General features: G+C 44.4%; 1 protein-coding gene across 29 annotated transcripts in view; it reads right to left on the bottom strand.

The window, feature by feature from the left end:
• The window catches only part of Golga4 (golgin A4), a 78,306-nt gene extending 57,635 nt beyond the window's left edge, over positions 1 to 20,671 (bottom strand). For 10 of the 29 annotated variants that reach the window (XR_015626911.1, XR_015626910.1, XR_015626909.1 and 7 more), the window contains exons 1-3: positions 20,366 to 20,671; positions 8,734 to 8,823; positions 1,472 to 1,570 (exon numbers count right to left, since the gene is read on the bottom strand). Coding sequence is in view for 22 of the 29 variants with exons in the window: in XM_087563416.1 (XP_087419542.1) it covers positions 1,472 to 1,570; positions 8,734 to 8,823; positions 20,366 to 20,437 (261 nt within the window). In the remaining 7 variants the exon portion in view is untranslated. 29 annotated transcript variants of the gene reach the window in all.
• Between the last annotated feature and the right edge of the window lie 564 nt (positions 20,672 to 21,235).

Below are 21,235 nucleotides of genomic sequence, written 5' to 3'. Positions count from 1 at the left end.
TTAAGTCCCAGCAGGTGCTTGTAGCCCTGGCACTCGAAGAAGGGGGATCTGTAAGTTCGAGGCCAACATGGTCTACACTGCCAGTTACGAGGCAGCCAGAGCTAATAATAGATCCTGCCTGCCCCCAGGAACAAATTCAAACCTTTAAAAAATAAATTAAGGAGAACTCAGCTCTTGGTGAACTCGTAATTAACCCTACTAAATTCTTATACCTACTAACTATTATACCAAGTAACTATTCTATAGTTTCCCTTTGTCTCATGGAGAGATGTAAATTGTTAATCATAAACATATAAAATTTATTTGATTAGTTTTTCTAGTCTTCTGAAGTTTATTCTAAATAATTTAAAGTACTCCTTTTTATCTTGCAGCATTTTTTTACAATAGAATAGGAATTGAAAACAAATTATTTTGTATACTGTACTCAGAACAAGTGTGCCTTTTAAGTTTATATTACTCCTACATGCAATACAGAGTCTGTCTTTCTCTTGCTTTCCTTTCTGTCTTTCAAGTAAACTTGTGAATCTGTGTGGTTGAGACTACTGAGCCAGAGAGAAAAGAGCTTTCCAACTGTCATTTCAGACCCATCTTCATGCTGAGCTGCTTTTCCTCTAGACCCAGGTTTAGACTGGACCTAAAGAACACCGCTGGCTCCAGCTGTGTGCACCAAGCCCTCACCATGCACCAGGTTGGAGAACAGAGGTGTTCTGCTTCTACCCCTAGCTAGCAAGTTAAACCAACTCTCAACACTTAGGAAACCCGAGAACCCAGCTCAGCCACCCTCCAGGGGAACATCAGAAGCTACCCTTAGTAAGTGAATCCTGCTATATTTAGTTTACTAAAATCATCAGTTTACCAGATACTCCAGATTTTAAAAAAAAGTCTCCTTTTCCAAAATAAAACATATCTAAAGTTAAAATTAAGTGAATTCATTCATTAAAAAGAGACAACTGTTTCCTTTCATTCTTAAAAACCTAATGATTAAAATACAATGTCCTTTGTGCTTGCTTCTTCCCTATGTAGTTTCCAGATAAGGAAACGAACGTGCTGTAGTAGATCGAATCTGCCTCCCTATGCAATGTTGGTGACTCTTTTTTACTTCACAACACATTATTTTCCTTAAAATAAGTCAGTTGTACTCAAACACTCTTGGCTTCCTCCCAACGGTAAACAGATTTCTAACCACGTATACTGGGTTTCCAGTATGAGCAAGCATTTCCAAAACATCAGCTCTAGTTCTAACCGGTGAAGGAGGCCCACATTACATTAGTGGATGCTGTTAGTTACCAGGAAGCAGCTGGACATCAAATTCAGCCACTTGTTCTCTGAGGTTTTAGAGCAGGGTTAGCAACACAACACTGAAGACACTCGGAGGGCACGTGAGTGACAAGCCCCAGGAGACTCGGTGCTACAGCTGCCCAAACGTGGCGATTCCCCACACGGGAATGCAGAAAGCAGTGGAAGGACTCACCACACTGCCAGTCTGTGCTTTGGGCTGTTTGGAGGGATCCAAAGCAAAGATAGTGTATTCAGAGAGAAAGGCAGGCTCGGCTACCATCCCGGCTAGTAGCTGTCCCAGTCAGGGTAACAAGCAGAGGTACAAAAACAAAACAAGTGATGAAGTACAAATCACAGCATGGTCTCAAAGCACAACACTCAGTAAGTACAGCCACTGCCGCGATGGCCGCCCGCCCACCCCCGAGACCTGTAAGCTGCTAGGATGGGCCGGAATGGGATGAACTAGTGAGCGGAGAACCTCAAAGGCCAACCCGGAAGCCGCCTGCTAACTGATAAACCTACGACACCTACAGCAGGCGTCACGGTATACGGATGCCTTGATAAAGCTCCGTTCTTACGTAAGCAGGCGTCACGGGATACGGACGCCTTTCTAAAGCTCCGTTCTTACGTAAGCAATGCGCATAATGCCGAGGTCAGTGGAGTGCGCGATGAGGAAGCTCTGAAGATCTACAGAGAGCAATGGCCACAGCCAACAACAATACTGCACACGCCAACTGTTCTACGAGCCTACAGCTTTGCTCTTTCCTAGATACCGCTGTCCTCCTCAGCAGCAGCAACAGCAAAGTTATGGCAGGAGGAAGTCTCAGGAGGTGATGGGCATGGGGTATAACTGTAGCCAACATTGCCAGCTTCACACGTTCATCCTCAAGTCACTATAAACACCAAATACAGATAGCCTCTACGTCAATCAAACCTTGGTAAAGTAGCTTCAAGATAAATGTCAAAGACACAAGCCCTCAGCATAACTTTTATAAACACTAAGATAGGTTCTTTAGATATTTAAAAAGGCAGCACTGAAGTATACAGGAATGACAAAACACATATAAAAAACTTTATTAACACATATGCAAAATCACTTTTATCAAAAGTACATATATAAGAAACTTCTGAAATAAAATCTATAAGACTAGTTCTTTTGATACATATTCTTTTGTGCTTTTTGTGCTTTTCCTTTCAGGACCTGTTACATCAAAACAGCAGCAAGCATAGATTAGATATACCCCAAATTGTATTTTAAATGATTGCTTTGCATGTGATGTTAACATCAGCTGTCTTTCTTGATCGCTGCTCTCCATGTTATCTGCTGAAGTAGGCAGATCTCTCTCAGAGCTTGGAGATTGCTAGTTCCAGCTAATCAGCAGCTAGCCAGATTACCACAGGCAGCCACCACCACACTCGCCTGGCTTTGTGTGATTTCTGGGGACCCTAACTACAGCCCTCACACTTGCACAGCAAGTGCTATGCCCACTAACGTTCCACCCCAGGCCCTCTGAGAATAGAGACTGCATGTCTATTCATGTGTAAAACTGCACAGATTACTAACACATATGCAAGCACACAAGATCAGTCCAAGTAAGACAGGTGAGACCTAAATAGGAGCTCTGTGCCTGTCACAAGTTCTCAATGGTAACTGCCTTTTTGAACATCACAGAATACAGGATGCTACTATTTGAAGAAACTGGAGAGAGAGTATATAAGCTGCCCCCAAGTTTTTTCATAATCTCTTATGCATATATAATTATTACAAAATGAAAATGCTAAAAAATTAATCCAGTGAAATATTGATTACAGTTGTTTTTAAGAAAATATATAACAAAGTATAACATACTCTATGGTTTACAATAGACTATATAACACAATGCATAATATACAAAAATTATATATCCTGTAAAGGGCATGTCTGAAAATAAGTATGTGCAAAAGTTTTAAAATGTGCACATGTCCCCTCAGGACTCTAACGCTACAGATACTGACTAAAACATTCACTAGTTCTTCACCCATTAGAGACCATCACAATTACAGACAGACAAACTTTCAGGTTATTTGGACTGGTTGCTGTTGTAATATAGGCTCTCAAGTAGCTCAGGCTGGCCGCAAGCTTGCTTTGTAGCCAGGGATGGCTTTGAACCATTGACTCTCTTGTCTCTTGCTGCCCTTTACTGGATTAGTTAGGTTTAATTATGCCAGACTATGACAAAATTAAATTAAACTTTTTAAAAGCTTTAAAACAATGTGTAGTACATTTGTGTACTTAAGCTGTAAGCATGTGAGCATGAGGATAAATGGAAGGACCAGAGCTCCGTGCTCAGCGTCTGCCTTTACTGCTCTGTCTTACTGTCTTGAGACAGGGTCTCTCACTGAAACTGAAACTCTTCAGTCCCTGCTCCCGGTGGAGGACAACAATGAACGCCACCACACCTGGTCTTTTTACATGGGTTCTGGGCACCCAAACTTAAGTCTTCATGTTTCTACAACAGCATTTTACCAACTAAGCCATCTCCTAAGCCCTAAATACAGACTTGCTAAAGCTCTTTTTTTTTTTTTTTGCAATATTGATTAGTACTCCTAGGATAGACTCCAAGAACTTACTATACTAAATTCTAAACATTATTATCAATGATATATTAAACTATGCTAAATGCCTGACTAGCTCCCAGAATCCCATCCAAAATTTACTGAAAAATCTGACTCTGGGGTACTCAGAAAGGCCATTCTTTGAATACATGTTACTTTAAATTGAATGCTGTACAGATTCAGATCTCTTAGGCTTCTGAAGTTAATTTTTTTTTTAAACAAAACGCTCTTACCCATAAAAGTTGGGGAAAAAAGCAAGTTAAAAGGAAGCATATGTGAAACTTTAAAAGACTAATCCCCAAGTTTGATGCCCATCAAAAAGAAATGATGATCAACATTCCAAAACATGTCTAAACAAAAATGAGTGGTATAGACAGATCCGAGCCTCTTACTCCCCAAAGCAAAGCAATCTAAGGTCAGATCCAGGCCCGCTCCTCAGAGCCCAAGCCGCCGTTCTCCTACCCTGTCCTTGTGTGCTTCTTTATGTCTGTGGATCTCACCAGCACCGGCTCTTGGCTGTCCATACAGCTCAGTGGTAGGGACTGCACGGCAAGTGCAAGTCTACTGGTCCCATCCCAACACCAAACAAGCCGAAAGCAAACAGCTCTTCACCAATTCTCAAAATTACTCCAGCACCTCAATTTCTCTAAATTTGCTCAACTTCTCATCTAAAATACCTAAACCTAGTTCACCTCTTCTGTGTGGTCCACAGTGAAGCCATCACTGCCCTAACACTGCACAGAGCTGTGTGCCCTGCACCCCTGTCACCATCTGAACCCCTGGCTGACCTTGAAGGATTCCCGCCTACCCCGCATGTCTCATGCAGCCGTCCCTCCCACATCTATGTCTGTCTGTGGTGGGATAGGCAATATGTTTTCTGAAGTCACTCATTTTTCCTTAGAATTTCTAATTAGTTCTTTTTCATTACTACTTAGTATTTTGTTTGGGCTAAGTTTTTTCTCACAATATTCCATTAACTTTACGAAAATGATTTCTTCACTTGTCTCATTCTAATATTCTAGACCACTCTGCTGTTTTAAGTTCATCTAGAATAAACTCATACCTTAGTGTCTAATCTGTTGGCTAGCTTCTTGGTGTTTTAGAATTTTCTTTACAGTGGTAGTTCTCAACCTGTGGGTTACAACTTCTTTGGGCTGTTGAGAGACCTTTTTGCAAGGGTGGCCTAACACCACTGGAAATCATAGATTTACATTGCAATTCCTAACAGTAGCAAAATTAGTTATAAAGTAGCAAAACAAATAATTTTATGGTTTCGGTCACCACACATGAGGACTGGACCAAAGGGCTGCAGCTTAGAAGGCCAAGAAGCGCTCCTTCCTATACAGGCTCATTTTGAGAAAAGTCATCGTGTCACGGTCATTCCCTCTGTGACCTCCCACGTCACCCAGCTAATCTGATCACCAAGGCTCCAGCTTAGGTCAGATCCATGACAAGAGAATGATCACTGCAAACTCAGCCACCACGCCCAACAGAGTGAGACTTAGTCCTTCATCATGAGGCCTCCCCAAGGACAGAAGCTTCCGTGACAAGCCGTGGAGAACCCTGATAGTGGTGAACTGAGACGAACTCCTGCGAACTCCTGCAGCCGGGAGAACCACCTGAGCTGCAGCTGCCACTCGATGCGCACTCCAACTCACCGATGCAGAACGTCTTCATGTCCTCTCTCAGTCAGCCTCGGAGACTTGAGGAAACACCTCACCCAGCTCCAGGCTGTGCGGTGCCAGCACAGATTCTCCCCCGGGAGCTGACAGAACTGCACTGAGAGGTTTCCATTCCCACAGAGCTACGCTTGTAAACAGCTGCCTCTGATCTCAACCTCAAGCCTCTCAGAGATGACTTCAGCCCCTCTTGGCCTATAGTGTTTCCATGTCTGTGAACCCAGACACAGCCCTCGATGACAAGAGAGAGAAGTCTTCACTTCTGTGTGTGTGTCTGGCACAGAAGAAAGGAGGATGGAATCACAAGTCATCCAGGCGAAGGCTTGGCACAGCAGGCAATATGACCAACTGCTTCTCTGAAATTCCCTGAGAACCCATCGCTAAGTCCAAGAAAAATTTAAATTTCTTTTAATTCATAGTCTTTTTCCATTTTTCATTTTTATTCACAAGTCTGACTGTCACCTCTCACACAGAATAGTGGGAGAGCCCTGCTAAAGTTCAGGGCCTCAGACGCCGGTGAGCCCTCTCACCTCATGCAGACACTGACGGCCGAAGGGCCAACTGAAGGCGTTGTTCTTACTCGGAGCACAAGGGCCTGAGAGGACACAAACTCCGGGCAGACAGACATGCATAGACTGAATGAGTTTTTTACTGGAATTCTTGCAATTTTCTATATGTAAGTCGTCTGCAGAGGACATGATTTTATGCTCTTTTAGCCTACACCTTTGTTATGTGTCCTGCCCAGCACCCACTGCAAAGAGTCAAAAAGAAATAGCACACTTGCCTCTCCTGCTCTTAGAGAAAGAAATGCTTCAATTTATTTGTTTCCGTTTGTTTTTGAGGTAGGGTCTCCCTGATGTCCTGGATGGTCTCAGAAATCCTGGGTTCAAACGGTATAGTAGGTGTCTTTAGTTGATTTTCTATTTCCATATCTGTTTTGCTTCCAAGTTGTTGCTATAACAACAAACCCTTCTCTCCTTTTGAAGTGCTGCTGGGCACTGAGCCCTCAAGAGAAAGCTGCTCACAAGAGACAACCATCCCAACAGATAAGCAAACTCAATTTCCACACACAATACACTTACGTACATGCGAGCAGACACTAAAAATAAATAAGTAGGGTCAGGAGAGGGGTAGAGGGAAATAGCGAGAGATGTCTCAGAGGCTAAGAGCATAGGCTGTTCTTCCAGAGGACCCAAGTTCAATTCCTGGCACCCATATGGTGGGCTCACAATCATCTTTAACTCCAGTTCCAGGAGACCTGATACCTTCTTTTGGCCTCCATGGGTACGAGGCACACATGTGGCACACAAATATAAACCATAAATGTAAAATGGCTGTAACTACAGACGCAGCAGAGCCATCACTCTCTGGTAGTGCCTCCTGGAGAGCCAGAACCCCTGAAACTGGAGTGATGACAGTATGTGTCCCCATGGGGGTGCTAGGAACCAAACTGAAGTGGAAATGTTTGGTTTCCTTAACAACTCAGTCATGACACATGATGTTTTTCTGGATGCTGTATTGTGAGAGGACCTGTGATGTTTAAAAAGAATATAAACAGAACCCCACAGACAGAGAGGGGATGCTCTTGCATTGCTGCTTCTTCGCTTCTTCGCTGGTCTTCGCTGGTCTTTGCTGGTCTTCGCTGGTCTTCGCTGGTCTTCGCTGATCTTCACTGATCTTCGCTGATCTTCACTGATCTTTGCTGGTCTTCACTGGTCTTTGCTGTCTTCGCTGGTCTTCGCTGGTCTTCACTGGTCTTTGCTGGTCTTTGCTGATCTTCACTGGTCTTTGCCGGTCTTCGCTGGTCTTTGCTGTCTTCGCTGGTCTTCACTGGTCTTTGCTGGTCTTCACTGGTCTTTGCTGATCTTCACTGGTCTTTGCTGGTCTTTGCTGGTCTTTGCTGTCTTCCCTGGTCTCACTTCTTTGTTAGTCTTCACTTCATAGAAAAAAACACACTACAGAACTTCTCGTGGTATTCCGGCTGATTCTGGCTGGCCATTTTCACTGCCTTGTGCGGACTTGGCAGAGCCTTGCTGTTTCTGTTGGATCCAGCAGAGCCACCGCTACTGACTTGTGTTTGGTGTTTACTAGGACTCAGGACTGCTGCTATCCTGATAACAAAGAGTAGACTTGCCACGAGGAACTACTTCTAAACAGTTCTACAATCACCCTTTTCTATTAACCTTCTTTCTGGTTGGTGGGCTAGAAGGGAGTTGAAGTGTTTAAGAACCCTAAATTACAGTAGGTTTTGAAAAAATTAAGCCTACACCAAACTTAGGTCCTGTGCAAAAGCAGCGAATGCTCTGGGCTGAGCAATCTCTTCAGTCCCCTTCATACCTCCTATATTTATACTGTATTATCACAGAAAAAAATACAAAAAAGATGAATTTTTCACACCAATTGTTACATGTAATTTGTTGCTATTTTTTTAATTTCTAACCACCAGCTTAAAAATGTAGGGTCTTTCCCAATATATGCTATACTGAACAGAACATTACTGAACTATTATACTGAACAGAACACTACTGCATTATTATACTGAACAACAGAACGTTACTGCATTATTATACTGAACAGAACGTTACTGCATTATTATACTAAACAGAACGTTACTGCATTATTATACTGAACAGAACGTTACTGCATTATTATACTAAACAGAACGTTACTGCATTATTATACTGAACAGAACACTACTGCATTATTATACTGAACAGAACGTTACTGCATTATTATACTGAACAGAACACTACTGCATTATTATACTAAACAGAACGTTACTGCATTATTATACTGAACAGAACGTTACTGCATTATTATACTGAACAGAACACTACTGCATTATTATACTAAACAGAACGTTACTGCATTATTATACTGAACAGAACACTACTGCATTATTATACTAAACAGAACGTTACTACATTATTATACTGAACAGAACGTTACTGCATTATTATACTGAACAGAACACTACTGCATTCACACCTATCCACTTTAACTTTCTCCAAGAAACGTTCACAACAGCTAACTGCCATTTTTGTTTAAAAAAAAGAAAAATACCAGTTGAATTATTAATAAACAGAAATGGAGTAACTGACTCGTCACCACTGTTCCCTGGACGTCACCATAACCAGCACAGCTCAGCTCCTGAGAGACGACACCAAAGCGCTGCACTAACCTCTCTGTTGGGTGTTGCGTCATCAAGCTGGTCTGTAAATGAAGATGTCCTGCTTCTAGTCCTTGTTGGTGTTGAAGAGCTGGAGGAAGCCTACATTTAAAAACGATTGTACAAATTAGAAGACAGTAGTGACTAGCACACTACACCCTGAGTGGTTCTTTTCTCATTCCATTCCCAGAAACTCAAAACAGAGAAGGGACAGATTTTAAAAAATCAGGAAGGAATAACTACAACAGAATCAACAAGACTTAGTTACTAGTCCCTAGGTCTTTGAGTGGACCGTTCATTTTAGCAGAATGTTTTAGCAGAATGTAAGATAAGGGTGTCATTATGTATAGGATGATAGTACTGGGGTAACTGAAGCCCAGGGAAGAGAATGTGAAAACTCTACTATCTTTGCCACTTTTCTATAAAACAAAATGATTCAAACATATTAAGTTCATTAGAAACAAGAAAGTTATCAATTTCAACTTTAAAGTTCCTGAAACATTCAATACTATGAACTTTACAGTTAAATAGCAGGGCCCATCTCTCTAGTCAGAAGCCTTTCTCTGAACCTACTTACACAGCACAGCTGGTTCCCGAGATGCTAACAGCCAGGTTACCAGAAACAACACAGACAACACTAAGACACACATAAGCCTGATGTCTGAGGTCTACTCCACTGTGAGCTCAGAGCAGGCCTGGAAGTGTGAACCAAAGCATCAAGACCCTCTGTACTCATAACACAGAGCTCTGACCTACTCACCACGTGCTTGTTTCCCTACACTTTCACATATACACAGCCTTACAGAAAAAAAAAAAACATTTAATAAGTACCTGTCATCCACATGCGAGAACAAGTGGGCAAACGGAACTCTAACCTATGTGTGGACACACTGCCACAGTCAGGGTGGACACACACACACACACACACACACACACACACGTACGCACACACACATGCTATACAAACAGAGAAAACAAGCATGCAAGCTACACTTCACATCAGAGCACATGTTGAGGGAACAGTGTGGGAACGTTGGCCATCCACTCTGGAAAAGAGGAATGCTCATCTCTGAGCAGGAGTAATGCTTATGTTGACAGCAGAACTGAGGGTGAATTTAAATGACAAGAAGGACACAACTATATAACCACGACTAATCATTTTCCTCAATAAACAGCTCTAAGAAAGAAAGCCCTAGAGACTCACTAGCTCAGTCCTGCCTTTATCTGCAACAGGGAACTTGAGCTCTATCATCAGTCACACCCTCGTGAGGCTGAGTCACAAGTAAGAAAACAGACGTGGAGAGTCTAAGGTCATCCTTCAGGAAGCATAGAGACAGACCTTGCCAGGCAAGGGAGTGCAGTGCAGTGGGAGGGCCGTGCTGGTGGTAGGTCTGAGTATTTGCAACATCTTTGTCAAGAGTCCAGGACGCAGCAACTGGTCCATGCTACAGAGCCCTGGAGAAACTGTCACTACCAAGTATTTATAATCAATTCCTCTTCCTCTTGCCTAAACTGAATTCTAACACATGTCCCTTCTAAAAATGACCAGAAAACCAGCATACAATCCACTAAAATCAGCTATGTGCAAGTCACCTTAAGAGATCAGATTCTCAACCGTTCAAGACAAAACAACATTAACTAGGACATACAATTTTTAAACAGGTAAATAGGTGAGTCTGACACAAATCTTTATCAATGGCTTAAACATCTAGAATGCACATAACGGCGCCTGTGTGTGTTTTGAAAAAGGTAGCCACTAAACCCCGTTCACGCCCCAGACTGCTTTCATCCAAGGTGAGGACTGAAGAGCTGGGCCAGGGGCCTGCTTTACAAGCATGGAGTCCGGATGCTCGGCACTCACGTGAGACGTGGGGCACCACGGTTTACATCTGTACTTTTCTTACACCTAGGGCCAATTTCAAACAGGCTGGCTGCAAAGACTGAGATACTACAGAGGCTGCCACTAGGAAGGAAAGAGCTCCTTGCTGAACTGAGGTGATAAAATGTTAGAAAAGCAATTAGAAACTACTACTGCCTAGAGGAAATGCCTCTTGAACAACAAATTCCCTGTGCTGTGATTCTATAATGTCCAAGAAACCTTTTGGTTTTAATTCAGCTCTCCAAATTCCCAAATGCCAAGAAAGGATCAGATGCCAAGAGAGACCTTTATTCACTTGAAAGTATATCTCAATGTGAATTTTAAAACGGGCCTTACATCTCGCCTCCAGTGAGTCTAATCAGAAGGCCTCATCCACGTGGATGAACATAAACCAAAGGGATGTAAATTGTTAAATGTGTGTACAGAGGAAGAATGAGCACTAAATCGCCCTGTGCCCAGAAGAGGGCAGCACCTGGCCAACGATCACTCTCTGAAGCTACAGGAGATCCCAAGAGAAGCAGGAGTCTCTTGGGGCCTGGATCTTTCATGTGCTCCCTCACTTAGAGACATGAATTTAAAGGGCTGGAGACAGAGCTCAGTGGTAGAGCACTTGCCTAACACAGGCAAGGCCCTGGATACCATGAGGGTTGGAGGTGGGGTGCAAGCTACTCCTAAGAAAGCTGGTGCTGCTCTCCAGGCTCACACTCCTGTCTCAACTGCCTGCCCACTTATCATCAGCTAACCAGAGGCCTCAACTTCACATAAGGAAAACCAGTCTAGTGCGGGAGGTCCACACAACCCTTGCCCTGTGGATAACGTATCACTCTCACAACTGTATTACCACAGACGGGAAGGGACATTCTGAAAGCATGCTATTTTTAGCTGAAAATGAGTTTACTCTAAAATAAAATTTAAAAAATTACCCAGTTTAACTGCTTGCAGAGGCCCTTCAAATCTGGGTCTATAGGACAGAGGCCGAGGTTGGAGACCTGTGCTCTTGCTATGCTGAGCAAAAACAAAATGCCTACAGGTACACACAGCAAGAACTGCTGCTGGCAGTCTCCAGGAGCTGAAAGCCACCTCTGCCATGCCCACACAGAGGTCAAGACCCCCAAGCACTGACTGAACTCTACCACAGCCACCTGGGCATGGAGGAAGGAGAGAAAACAACCTGGACAACACCGTGACAGCCTTATACCAGATCTGGTTCTGACCAACACAAGTGTGCAGTCACTGGGCTAAGAAGCACTAAAGCTTTGGCCACTTCTTTTCAGCGCATGAAAATGAGCAGGGGCCTTGGGAATGAAGCTTTGAGTACCTGTCCCTGTCCTTTCCTTCTCACTACCATCAGAGGCTCCTCAGGTGTTGCTCTAAGCCTCCTCATAACTATTTCCCCACAGGCACGAAAAGCACCTTGTGAACACCATCCTAACCCTAGAAGCACCCGTCTCAGCCATGCACGGTAAATGTAACAACCAGTGCAGCGCCTTGCAGGCCCTGCTGAGTAAAAACATTGTTGACAACTACGAATGGCTTCTCCTAGGTTCTCACTTTGGTCTTCACAACCAATTTGAAAGGTACAAAGAGCACACACTATCACACCCAATTTCCTGATCAGATTAGATGCTCAGAATGTTTACATGGCTTGCCCAGGTTAGACATTTCGAGAAGTAGGTTAACACACAGACCTCCTAATTCCCTGTGTACCTTACCACTTCACTCTAGATGACTAGCTCTCAAATTTCTCTGGGACTCACAGTAATAATAATAATGGCACTATACTTCTACTTAATTCTTAGAGACACCCCTAAAACAAAGCTTTTTACCAACTTTTGTTATAATTAGTGTAGGGTATAGAGGCCAGGCCTCAAACCCAGGTGTTCAACATGTAGCCAATCACCCCACTGCAGAGCTACACATCCAGTCTTTACAGATGGAAACTCTAAGATATTCCCTTTGTCTTTTCTTTTATTCTTCACACACACACACACACACACACACACACACACACACACACACACACACACACACACGATCGTACTCACTACCCATTTTCCCCTCCCACTCCCGCATACCCCCTTCTAAGCTCAACCAGTGCTGCCCATCTGTGTGAGGGATCCAGTGCAGTGTAAGAAGCCTACCATAACAACTTCACAGACCTTCCCCGCCCCCAGCTATCAACTGCCAATAGCTGCTCACTGAGGAGTGGATCCTGGAGCCCCTCCTCTAATGATCTGTCTTCTAACCTGTATTCTCATTCAACACAAGAGGAGACTCCCAGGTATAACTCACAAGCCACCTGGAGTACTTCGACTGCGCCATGTTATCTCCGAACCACAAAGCTCCTCGACCTGGTAACCAACTCTCAAATCTACATACTCCCATGTACTTCATATTTGTAATGATGGTTAAAAATAGCAATTAAAAACATTAATCCAGGGTGGAGAGATGGCTCAGCCGTTAAAAGCACTGACTGCTCTTCCAGGGGTCCTGAGTTCAAATCCCAGCAAGCCCCGCTCACAATCATCTGTAGTGGGATCTGATGCCCTCTGCTGGCATGCAGGTGTACTTGCAGATAGAGCACTCATACATTAAATAAATAATTTTTTTTAAAAAAGCATCAATCCCAGGTTGAACATGATTTAAAAATAGCAAAACCACAAAATTTGAATATTCCTATTAGTAGGATGTGCTATATTTAAATTAACTGTACTATGGGCTGCATCACCTGGAAGGGTCACACACACTCCAGAATAAATTGTTAGAAATGCAGGTACAGTTCTGCACTTTCAAGTCTCTTTAGGTATCGAGAAGTTTAGTTACTGTGAATTAGTAATTTTCTGGAATAGACTAGCCCCAGCTTTGTAGGAAGAAAGGAAGGAAGCTCGCAGTGTGTTTGGTTAGCTACTCACTACAGAAGTCCTCTCGTCCACTGCAGCCTGCTACTAGAGCCAGACTGCTCTGACTATTGGGCTGTAGGCAAATACGAGAACTCTCAAAATGGGGGGTCGATGTTTCCTCATGAGCAATTTACACAGCTGTGGGCTGACTCACTAGCAGGATGCTCCTGAGCCTTTCGGTTTAGCTCCTGCCTCTCAAGTTTTGCCCGAGCAGATGCACTGTAAGAAGCAGGTGTGGCTTTCGGCTTGCACCAGCATAGAGCACACCTGCTCATCACTCCTCCCACACACCTAGGCCAGCGTCAGGCCATTGGACCTTCCTCACTATAACACTGCTCTAATCACTGCACATCAATTTGACATTCCAGGTGAAGAAGAGCACCTACCATGGCCTCAGTTTTCACACAACAGCTACACTTCAGTCACCAATGGGAGCTTCTCAGCATGCCCTTAATTGAACATCTTTGTCATTTTGCATTCTACCATGGTCGTTCCAGAAATGAACCATCACTCTTATGGTATAAATACTTCACCACCTAAAAGGGTCTTCTAATATGTGAAATTCAGTCATCCAAAAGTAACTTAAAGCAACTTCCAGTTAAATATGGCCTATGAGCGAGCTACGGATGGCATCCTCTTCAGAGTGTAAGTCTCGAACAGTTTTCAGAAGACTGGAGATGGAGAAGAAGAAAAGGCACCACAACCCAGCACAGCTGAGGTACCACACGCCCCAGGATCCACACAAGATAATGCTGCCATGGAAACAAAGTAATGCTCATCCCAGGATCTTAGAAAGCCTCAGGATTTACAACAAAAAGGTATATGCCAGCTATAAAAACAAAGAGGCAAGATCAAAAACAGCATGAGTTATTCACATGCCTTCCTTAGCTCTCTTGTCTGTCTCTATCCAGTCAGTGCAAGGACATTAGGCGTCTTTTCTGGAACAATGAGGCTTCAGACAGGGTAACACTAACAAAGTAAGATGGGGATAAGGCCAAAGTACTTAGACAAGGTGCTACAAAGTGTAAAGTAGAAGCTTCTGCTCACTCCCTGAGGAAAAGTCTGGAGGGAAGGGAGGGCCTAGAGTACTACAGTGGAAGATTGTGGCACCTCACTCCTTCGCTCCTTCGGGAGATTGTGGATTTCCACAACAAATGGGTGTCTCAGGTCAGCAGACCCAGAGCAGGCACAACTCCAGAAATGCAGCATGAAGAGTCACCCTCTAGCATCACTGGTCTGAGCTGCTGACAAAGGAAAACAATGTGGCCCAGTTTCCCGTGAGAATCTCTGTGGTAGCACACTCCAGCTCAGCTCCAAGGTCAGTTTCCTTCACATCTCAGGGCACAGCTCAGCAGTAGGGCACAGTGCCTAGCACCAAGGACCTGGACTGAATGGTCTGTGACACACACTTAGAATATTTTTAGATGACACTTTTATTGTACTGTCATCTTTCCAAGAGCATCTGTTTTGTCTGTCAGTGAAGAAATTTAGATGAACTAGTCCCTGTTCGTCCCTAACAGACACACAGATTCTAGCTCTCTACACGGGACTAACAAGTATCAGCCACCTAGAGAAATCAATCTCCAGGATTTTATTAACAGAAATGAACCACCAAAAAGTGAGGCATAAAAGACCCAGAAACATCCAGTAATCAAAATGTCCACATGGCTTATTTTCTTCTATTCTTTCCTTTCTGAGTCAGGGTCACTCCCTATGTAACCCAGACTGACCTCAAACTCTTGGTCCTCCTGCCTCAGCCTCCCACGTTGGAGATTCTAGATGTGTATCCCCAGGGTTAGTTCTGGGGTGGGGGTCTTGAGGCCTAAAAAGCTAAAGAGGGTTCTGCCCCAGAAACCTCAGCCTCTAGGAATCTCACCAGAAACCCACATACAGGGAGGCACACATACTAAACTAACTCTGCACTCCTGCGGCTCCTGCATCCACTGATCAGATTATAATTCCATCCACCACATCTCCAGAGCCACGTCCTTATCTCACCGACCAAAACAAGAGAGAAAAATAAAGGGATCAGCAATCTTTTCAGATGTGACTAAGAGCCACTGAAACAGCACACACGGCTCTGTGGACAGGCACTCAGCCTCCCCTGAGGAGCCCATATCCACACCTGGGTACATCTTACTTCTCCGACAGCCTCTTTTTCTTAAGCCTTGTACTTAAGCCTGTATCATAGATAAAATCTACAACTCTGTTCCTGGCTAGCTGGTCCTGAGAGTCTTTCCAAGGGTCAAATCCACAAATCCTGGTTTGGTCTGAGTCAAGGTCCCTAAGTCTAGGGAGGTGGTTCTCAACTTGTAGAACCCCTTTGGAGGGCAAACAACCCTTTCATGGAAGTCATCTAAGACCATCAGAAAACATAATGTAAATATCCATTTATAACGTAACTCATGACAATGGCAAAACTAAAGTTATTTAAGTAGCAACAAATTCACAACAATAGCAAAATTCAAGTTATCAAGTAGCAACGAAAATAATTTTATGGTTGGGGGTCACCACAAAATAAGGAACTATATTAAAGGGGTGCAGCATTAGAAAGGTTCAGAACCACAGGGCACTTCTCAGGCTAAGGAGGTAGTATATGGAATTATCTGTCCCCTCTCCTCTCTGCTGCATGGAGGACTCTTTTTTTTTTTTTTTATCACATAAACAAAGACTATTTTTCTTAAAATACAACAATGTATTCCTATATAAAGCATTATCAATAAGCACTGAATCCTTGTTGGTAGGAACACAGATTATAAACAATCAGGAAAACTCAGACTCTTCCTATCTCTGTGCTCTCTTTGGGAATTTAAGATAATTTAAGACAGAAATACTCTGTAAACTCAAATTTACAATAAAGTTACATCCTTCAGGGCGGGACCCCTCTGCCACCTGAGGGACATCTCACTGGGACATTATGGTTTGTTTTTATAATTTCCACTACATTAGCTATTATTTCAGGCCTGTACTTAAAAAACAAACAAACAACTCTGCAGGCTTCAGACAGGGCTTATATGTTGTGTTTTTTAATGCTTTAATTGTGATATGACACACATACTGTACAATTTACCGTTCTGAACTTGTGTAAGGGTACAGTGTCAGGAAGCACATAAAACATATTCACACTCTATGAGGCTATTCATTTCCAAAGTTTTCATTTTCCCACCGTAATGCCGCACACCACTGAATAGTAATGTTCGCCCCAGTCCCTGGGGCCAAGTTCTGCACTCTAGCCTGAGCAATCTGGCCACTCTTGTGTAATTTATGTTAGTAGACTCAAAACAGTCTCCTTTGTATCTTCATTTTCATAATACCTAAGTGAGTTTAGTAATAATTAGTATGAAAACAAACATACCAAAAACTGTTTTTACTTATGTAACACACACACACACACACACACACACACACACACACCACCACTACCACCACACCACACATGCACATACACCCCAAAATGTATCACATACATACAGTGCTAGACATAGAACCTTGATCCTCAAATATACTTGGCAAATGCTTGTTTTGTTGTTTGGGGAAGTGTGTGTTTGTCTGTCTGTTTACAGTGCTGGGGATTTAACATGGGGCCTTGTCATGAGGCAGGTACTAAACCACGGCCAATTTAACTGCTAAGATGTTCCCTTTAGTAAGTTAATCCTTGACTTGAAATACTTTAACTTTACCCACTTATAATAATAATAATCATACAAATAATCAGATCTGGTGAGCAAATAGTTACTTAAAAAAATGGTGGCCACTAAGAAAGTTCAAACAACCTTAGCATCGATGCACAGAAATTACTAGGAATTGGAGGCTATCGTGTTAAATTATTTTGACCTAGGAAGGCAGGCAGGGTGCAGGCAGACAAGGGAGGCTGACTAGCCCTATACACTATCACTATTGCCACTGTATGGAAGATTTGAAAAGTTTACTCGAAACCACCAGCATCTGCCAGGAATTCACTGGACACACAGACCAAGATAATCAAGCTAAGAACCAGAAAGCACGCACGTAACAGCTTCTAGAGAACCAAACAAACTGAATGCCCAAACTCAGGTTTCTACACTAAAACGCACTGTAGAACCCCTCAGGTAATTACCTTTAATTCACACAAAGTTTATGTGTGTTATTTCAAAGCTCACAGTAGTTCAAAAAGCAGGGAGAAAACCAACAGTACACAATGAGAAACTTACAAAGTACAAAACGTAACCAAAAACAAGAAGAAGCTGAGTGCTGATGAGCTGCTTAGAGCAGGGGCAGGAGCCAACCTAAGAGTGAGCACAGAGAACCTTTCCTATCTCATTAAATCCTTCAAGGGACATGGCATGGGCATTTACTCCCAGCACTCAGGTGGCAATGGTAGGGGGGTCACTAAGTTTGAGGCCAGACCCTGGTTTACAGAGTGAGTCCCAGACCAGGGCTACAAAGAAAAACCCTACCTAAAAACTAAAAAAATAATTATTTTAGAAGGTTACTTAAGTCTTACCTATAGGGTTGTGTCTGACCCAGATGCTTACTTCTCTAAGGATATTAAGTCTTACCTATAGGATATTAAGTCTTACCTATAGGATATTAAGTCTTATTTATAGGGTTGTGTCTGACCCAGATGCTCGCTTCTCTAAGGATATTAAGCTACAAGAACTGGGAGCTCCAATAGCTTAACTTGCAACAAGCTTTCTAAAACTCCCTTCCTACTCAAGAGCTTCAGTTCATTTTTAGAGAAAAGTTCAACATTAAATAGGAAAAAGTATATTATGTATCTTAGCGATACTTCATCCTATTAATAGGATATCTTACGGTATATTCTTTCAGACTTGTATTTTCACTACACACACACACACACACACACACACACACACACACACACACAGTTTTCCTGGTGTGCTTTTGGGGAACATGGGCTTGATGTGTTGCTCAGACTGTATTTGAATATGAAATTCTTCCCAAATGCTGAGATTACAGGTGTCAGCCATGCCACTTATTAAAATACGTTTCTTTTTGCCACAAACACTGGGCCACAACTCACACATGCACTTGTCTCTTGTAACATCTGTCATTCTATGTAAATAATACTTGTTTGCAGCTCTGATACTATGTAGCAATTAGGTTATTTTGGGGCCCTCAACACACCTTCATCTGTAGGAGGAATAACATGTACCTCATGGAGTTATGAGGTTTAAGTAATCTACATTAACTACTAAAGAAAAGGTGAGCAGAGGTCCAAGTCCATGTTCATTTTTACAGCTGCACAGTAGCCTGGGAAGAATGCATGCAGCCAACTCTATCGGCCCCAGAGTGTGACCATGGAAGCAGCACCAGGGCTAGCAAGGCAGTTCAGACGCGCTTGCCTGAGCTCCATCTCAGAATCCAGGTTAAAACGACAGGTGTGCTGGCACACTCTGGGAAGCCAGTGCTCCGAGGCACAGGTGGATTCCCCGGACTGGCTGGCCAGAGAGCCCAGCCTATTTGGTGAATCCCAGGTCAGGGGGTCTGTTGGAGAGATGGCTCAGAGGTTAAGAGCACTTGTTTTTGCAGAGGACCAACCAAGGTTCAGTTCCCAGCACCCACATAATGACTGACAACCATGTATTACTCAAGTTCCTGGGATCCAACACCCTCTTCTGGCCTCTGTGGACAGTAAACATGCACACAGTATACAGACACACATACAGACAAGACACTCACACACATAAATAAATAATAATATTTTTTAAATAGTAAAATGAAAAGGGCAATGCCTGAGTAATGACACTATGGTTGTCCTCTGGCCACCACACGCACAAAAGCCACACACACACACACACACACACACACACACACACACAGAGAGAGAGAGAGAGAGAGAGAGAGAGAGAGAGAGAGAGAGAAAGTGAAGAGAACGGCGTAACTAAATCTTTTTGCATCCTAAATCTTCTCAGAATATGTTTCTAGAAACAGAAAGCTGGGTCGTTATATTTAAGCACCCAAACTGCGACCTTTCTTGAACCATGGGCTTTCTAGGTGTCTAGGAACCATAAAAGTAAAGCCGTTCGTGCTCCATCCACTGATACTCAGAAAGACTGGGGAGAGATTCAACAGAAGCCCTCCCCTACTGTCACTCACACCCTCAGCGCTGAAACCCTGAGTGCCGGGAAGGATTAGTTTGTTTCTAACACGAACACGCCCCCTTTTCCCAACCCGGAACCATACTCCATACTAAAAAGCATACTAAAAAGCAATGGCGGTCCTGAAAAGACGCAAGAACACGGCTACTACCGACAGGCTCCGTGCCCGTCCTGTTCAGCGTCTGCCTCTGCGCCCTGTCCGCCATCGCCCAAGTTATGCGAAGTGACTAACTCGTGACAGGCTTGGTCGCTGGACCGCCGCCCTCGGCTCCTGCGAGCAGCCTGGCCCGGGAAGGCTCAACTCAGTGCCTCAATCAGGGTTTGGTTTGGAAGCAGGAGACTTACAGGGACCTGGCTATTCCGGGTGCAATGTCCAGTGAACACGGAGGGGGACCTCGGACAGAGGTCAGAGGTTAAATATCACAGAGGACCTGGGCTGCCCCACCCCCGTCACCACTCTAGAGTCAGGGTCCCTTACCCGTAAGAGAAACATCCCACGCAGGACCGGAACCCATCGCACTCATTTCTCAGATCCTGTCGGTTCTTACGGGGAAAACTTAGGGGTCAAATGTCGCGACGGGTCCCTTCGCCCTGCACAGGGACGGAGTTTGGTTGGGAGAAACCAGGTCAGGGTTCCTACACGACCTAGACGGTCCAAAACCTTCCTGGCCTAAGGTTTGGGGGTAAAGCCCCGGGGCGGAGGTCAAAGGTCACGGACGAACTTTACCCCGCCCTCCGAGCCTTGGCGCAGGGGGACAGCGTACCTGAGCAGGGGCTAGCGCCTGCTGCAGCTGCTGCTGCTCCTCGCTGATCTTCTGCTTCAGCTTCTTGAACATGGCGCGGCGAGGGGTCGGCGGCGTCTCTACCCACGGGGAGGCCGGGCCCGGGCCTCGCCGCCTTCCTGTGGAGCTCGCGGGCACCTCGGGGCGCTTGTCGTGCGGGTGTCGGCGTCGCCGCCGCCGCGTCTCTTCTTTCTGGGTGCCCCTGGCTGGCCTCGGCCCCCCATCCAGCCCCGTCAGCGGCGGCGGCGGCGGCGACAACGGCAGCAGGTGAACGCGCCCTAGGCGCCTGCGCGGCCGACGTGGAGCTTGCCAAGGGCCTGCTACGGAACGCCACGGTGGACAATATGGGTGGTGTGGGTGAACGCGCGTGCACCGTAGCTCCCGCGCTGACGCTAACTGAGGTCTTGGAGCTGTGGAGTCAGATAGGGAGCATCGCGCCACTGAGCACCACAGTGAGGAAGGCAGGGGTGAGAGGGGATAGAGCTAGAAATGCAGGAGTGTATGTATTCAGTGTCGCTTGGCACAATAATTTAGAATTCTCTCTAAGGGTTTTTGGATAGTGGATTGTCTGGTTGATTGGATGGATGGATGGATGGATGGATGGATGGATGGATGGATGGATGACTAGTTGGTTCGTTGGTTGACTAGCTGGTTGGTTGGTTAGTTGGCTGGTTGGTTCGTTGGTTGGTTGGTTAGCTGGTTGGTTGGTTAGTTGGCTGGTTGGTTCGTTGGTTCATTGGTTGGCTAGCTGGTTGGTTGGTTAGTTGGGTGGTTGGTTGGTTGGTTAGCTGGTTGGTTGGTTAGTTGGTTGGTTAGTTGGTTAGTTGGTTGGTTAGTTGGTTGGTTGGTTAG

Source organism: Rattus norvegicus, chromosome 8 (genome assembly GCF_021556685.1).
Source record: "Rattus norvegicus strain SHRSP/BbbUtx chromosome 8, alternate assembly SHRSP_T2T, whole genome shotgun sequence".
Lineage (NCBI taxonomy): Eukaryota > Metazoa > Chordata > Mammalia > Rodentia > Muridae > Rattus > Rattus norvegicus.
This window is presented reverse-complemented; position numbering and strand designations above follow the sequence as displayed.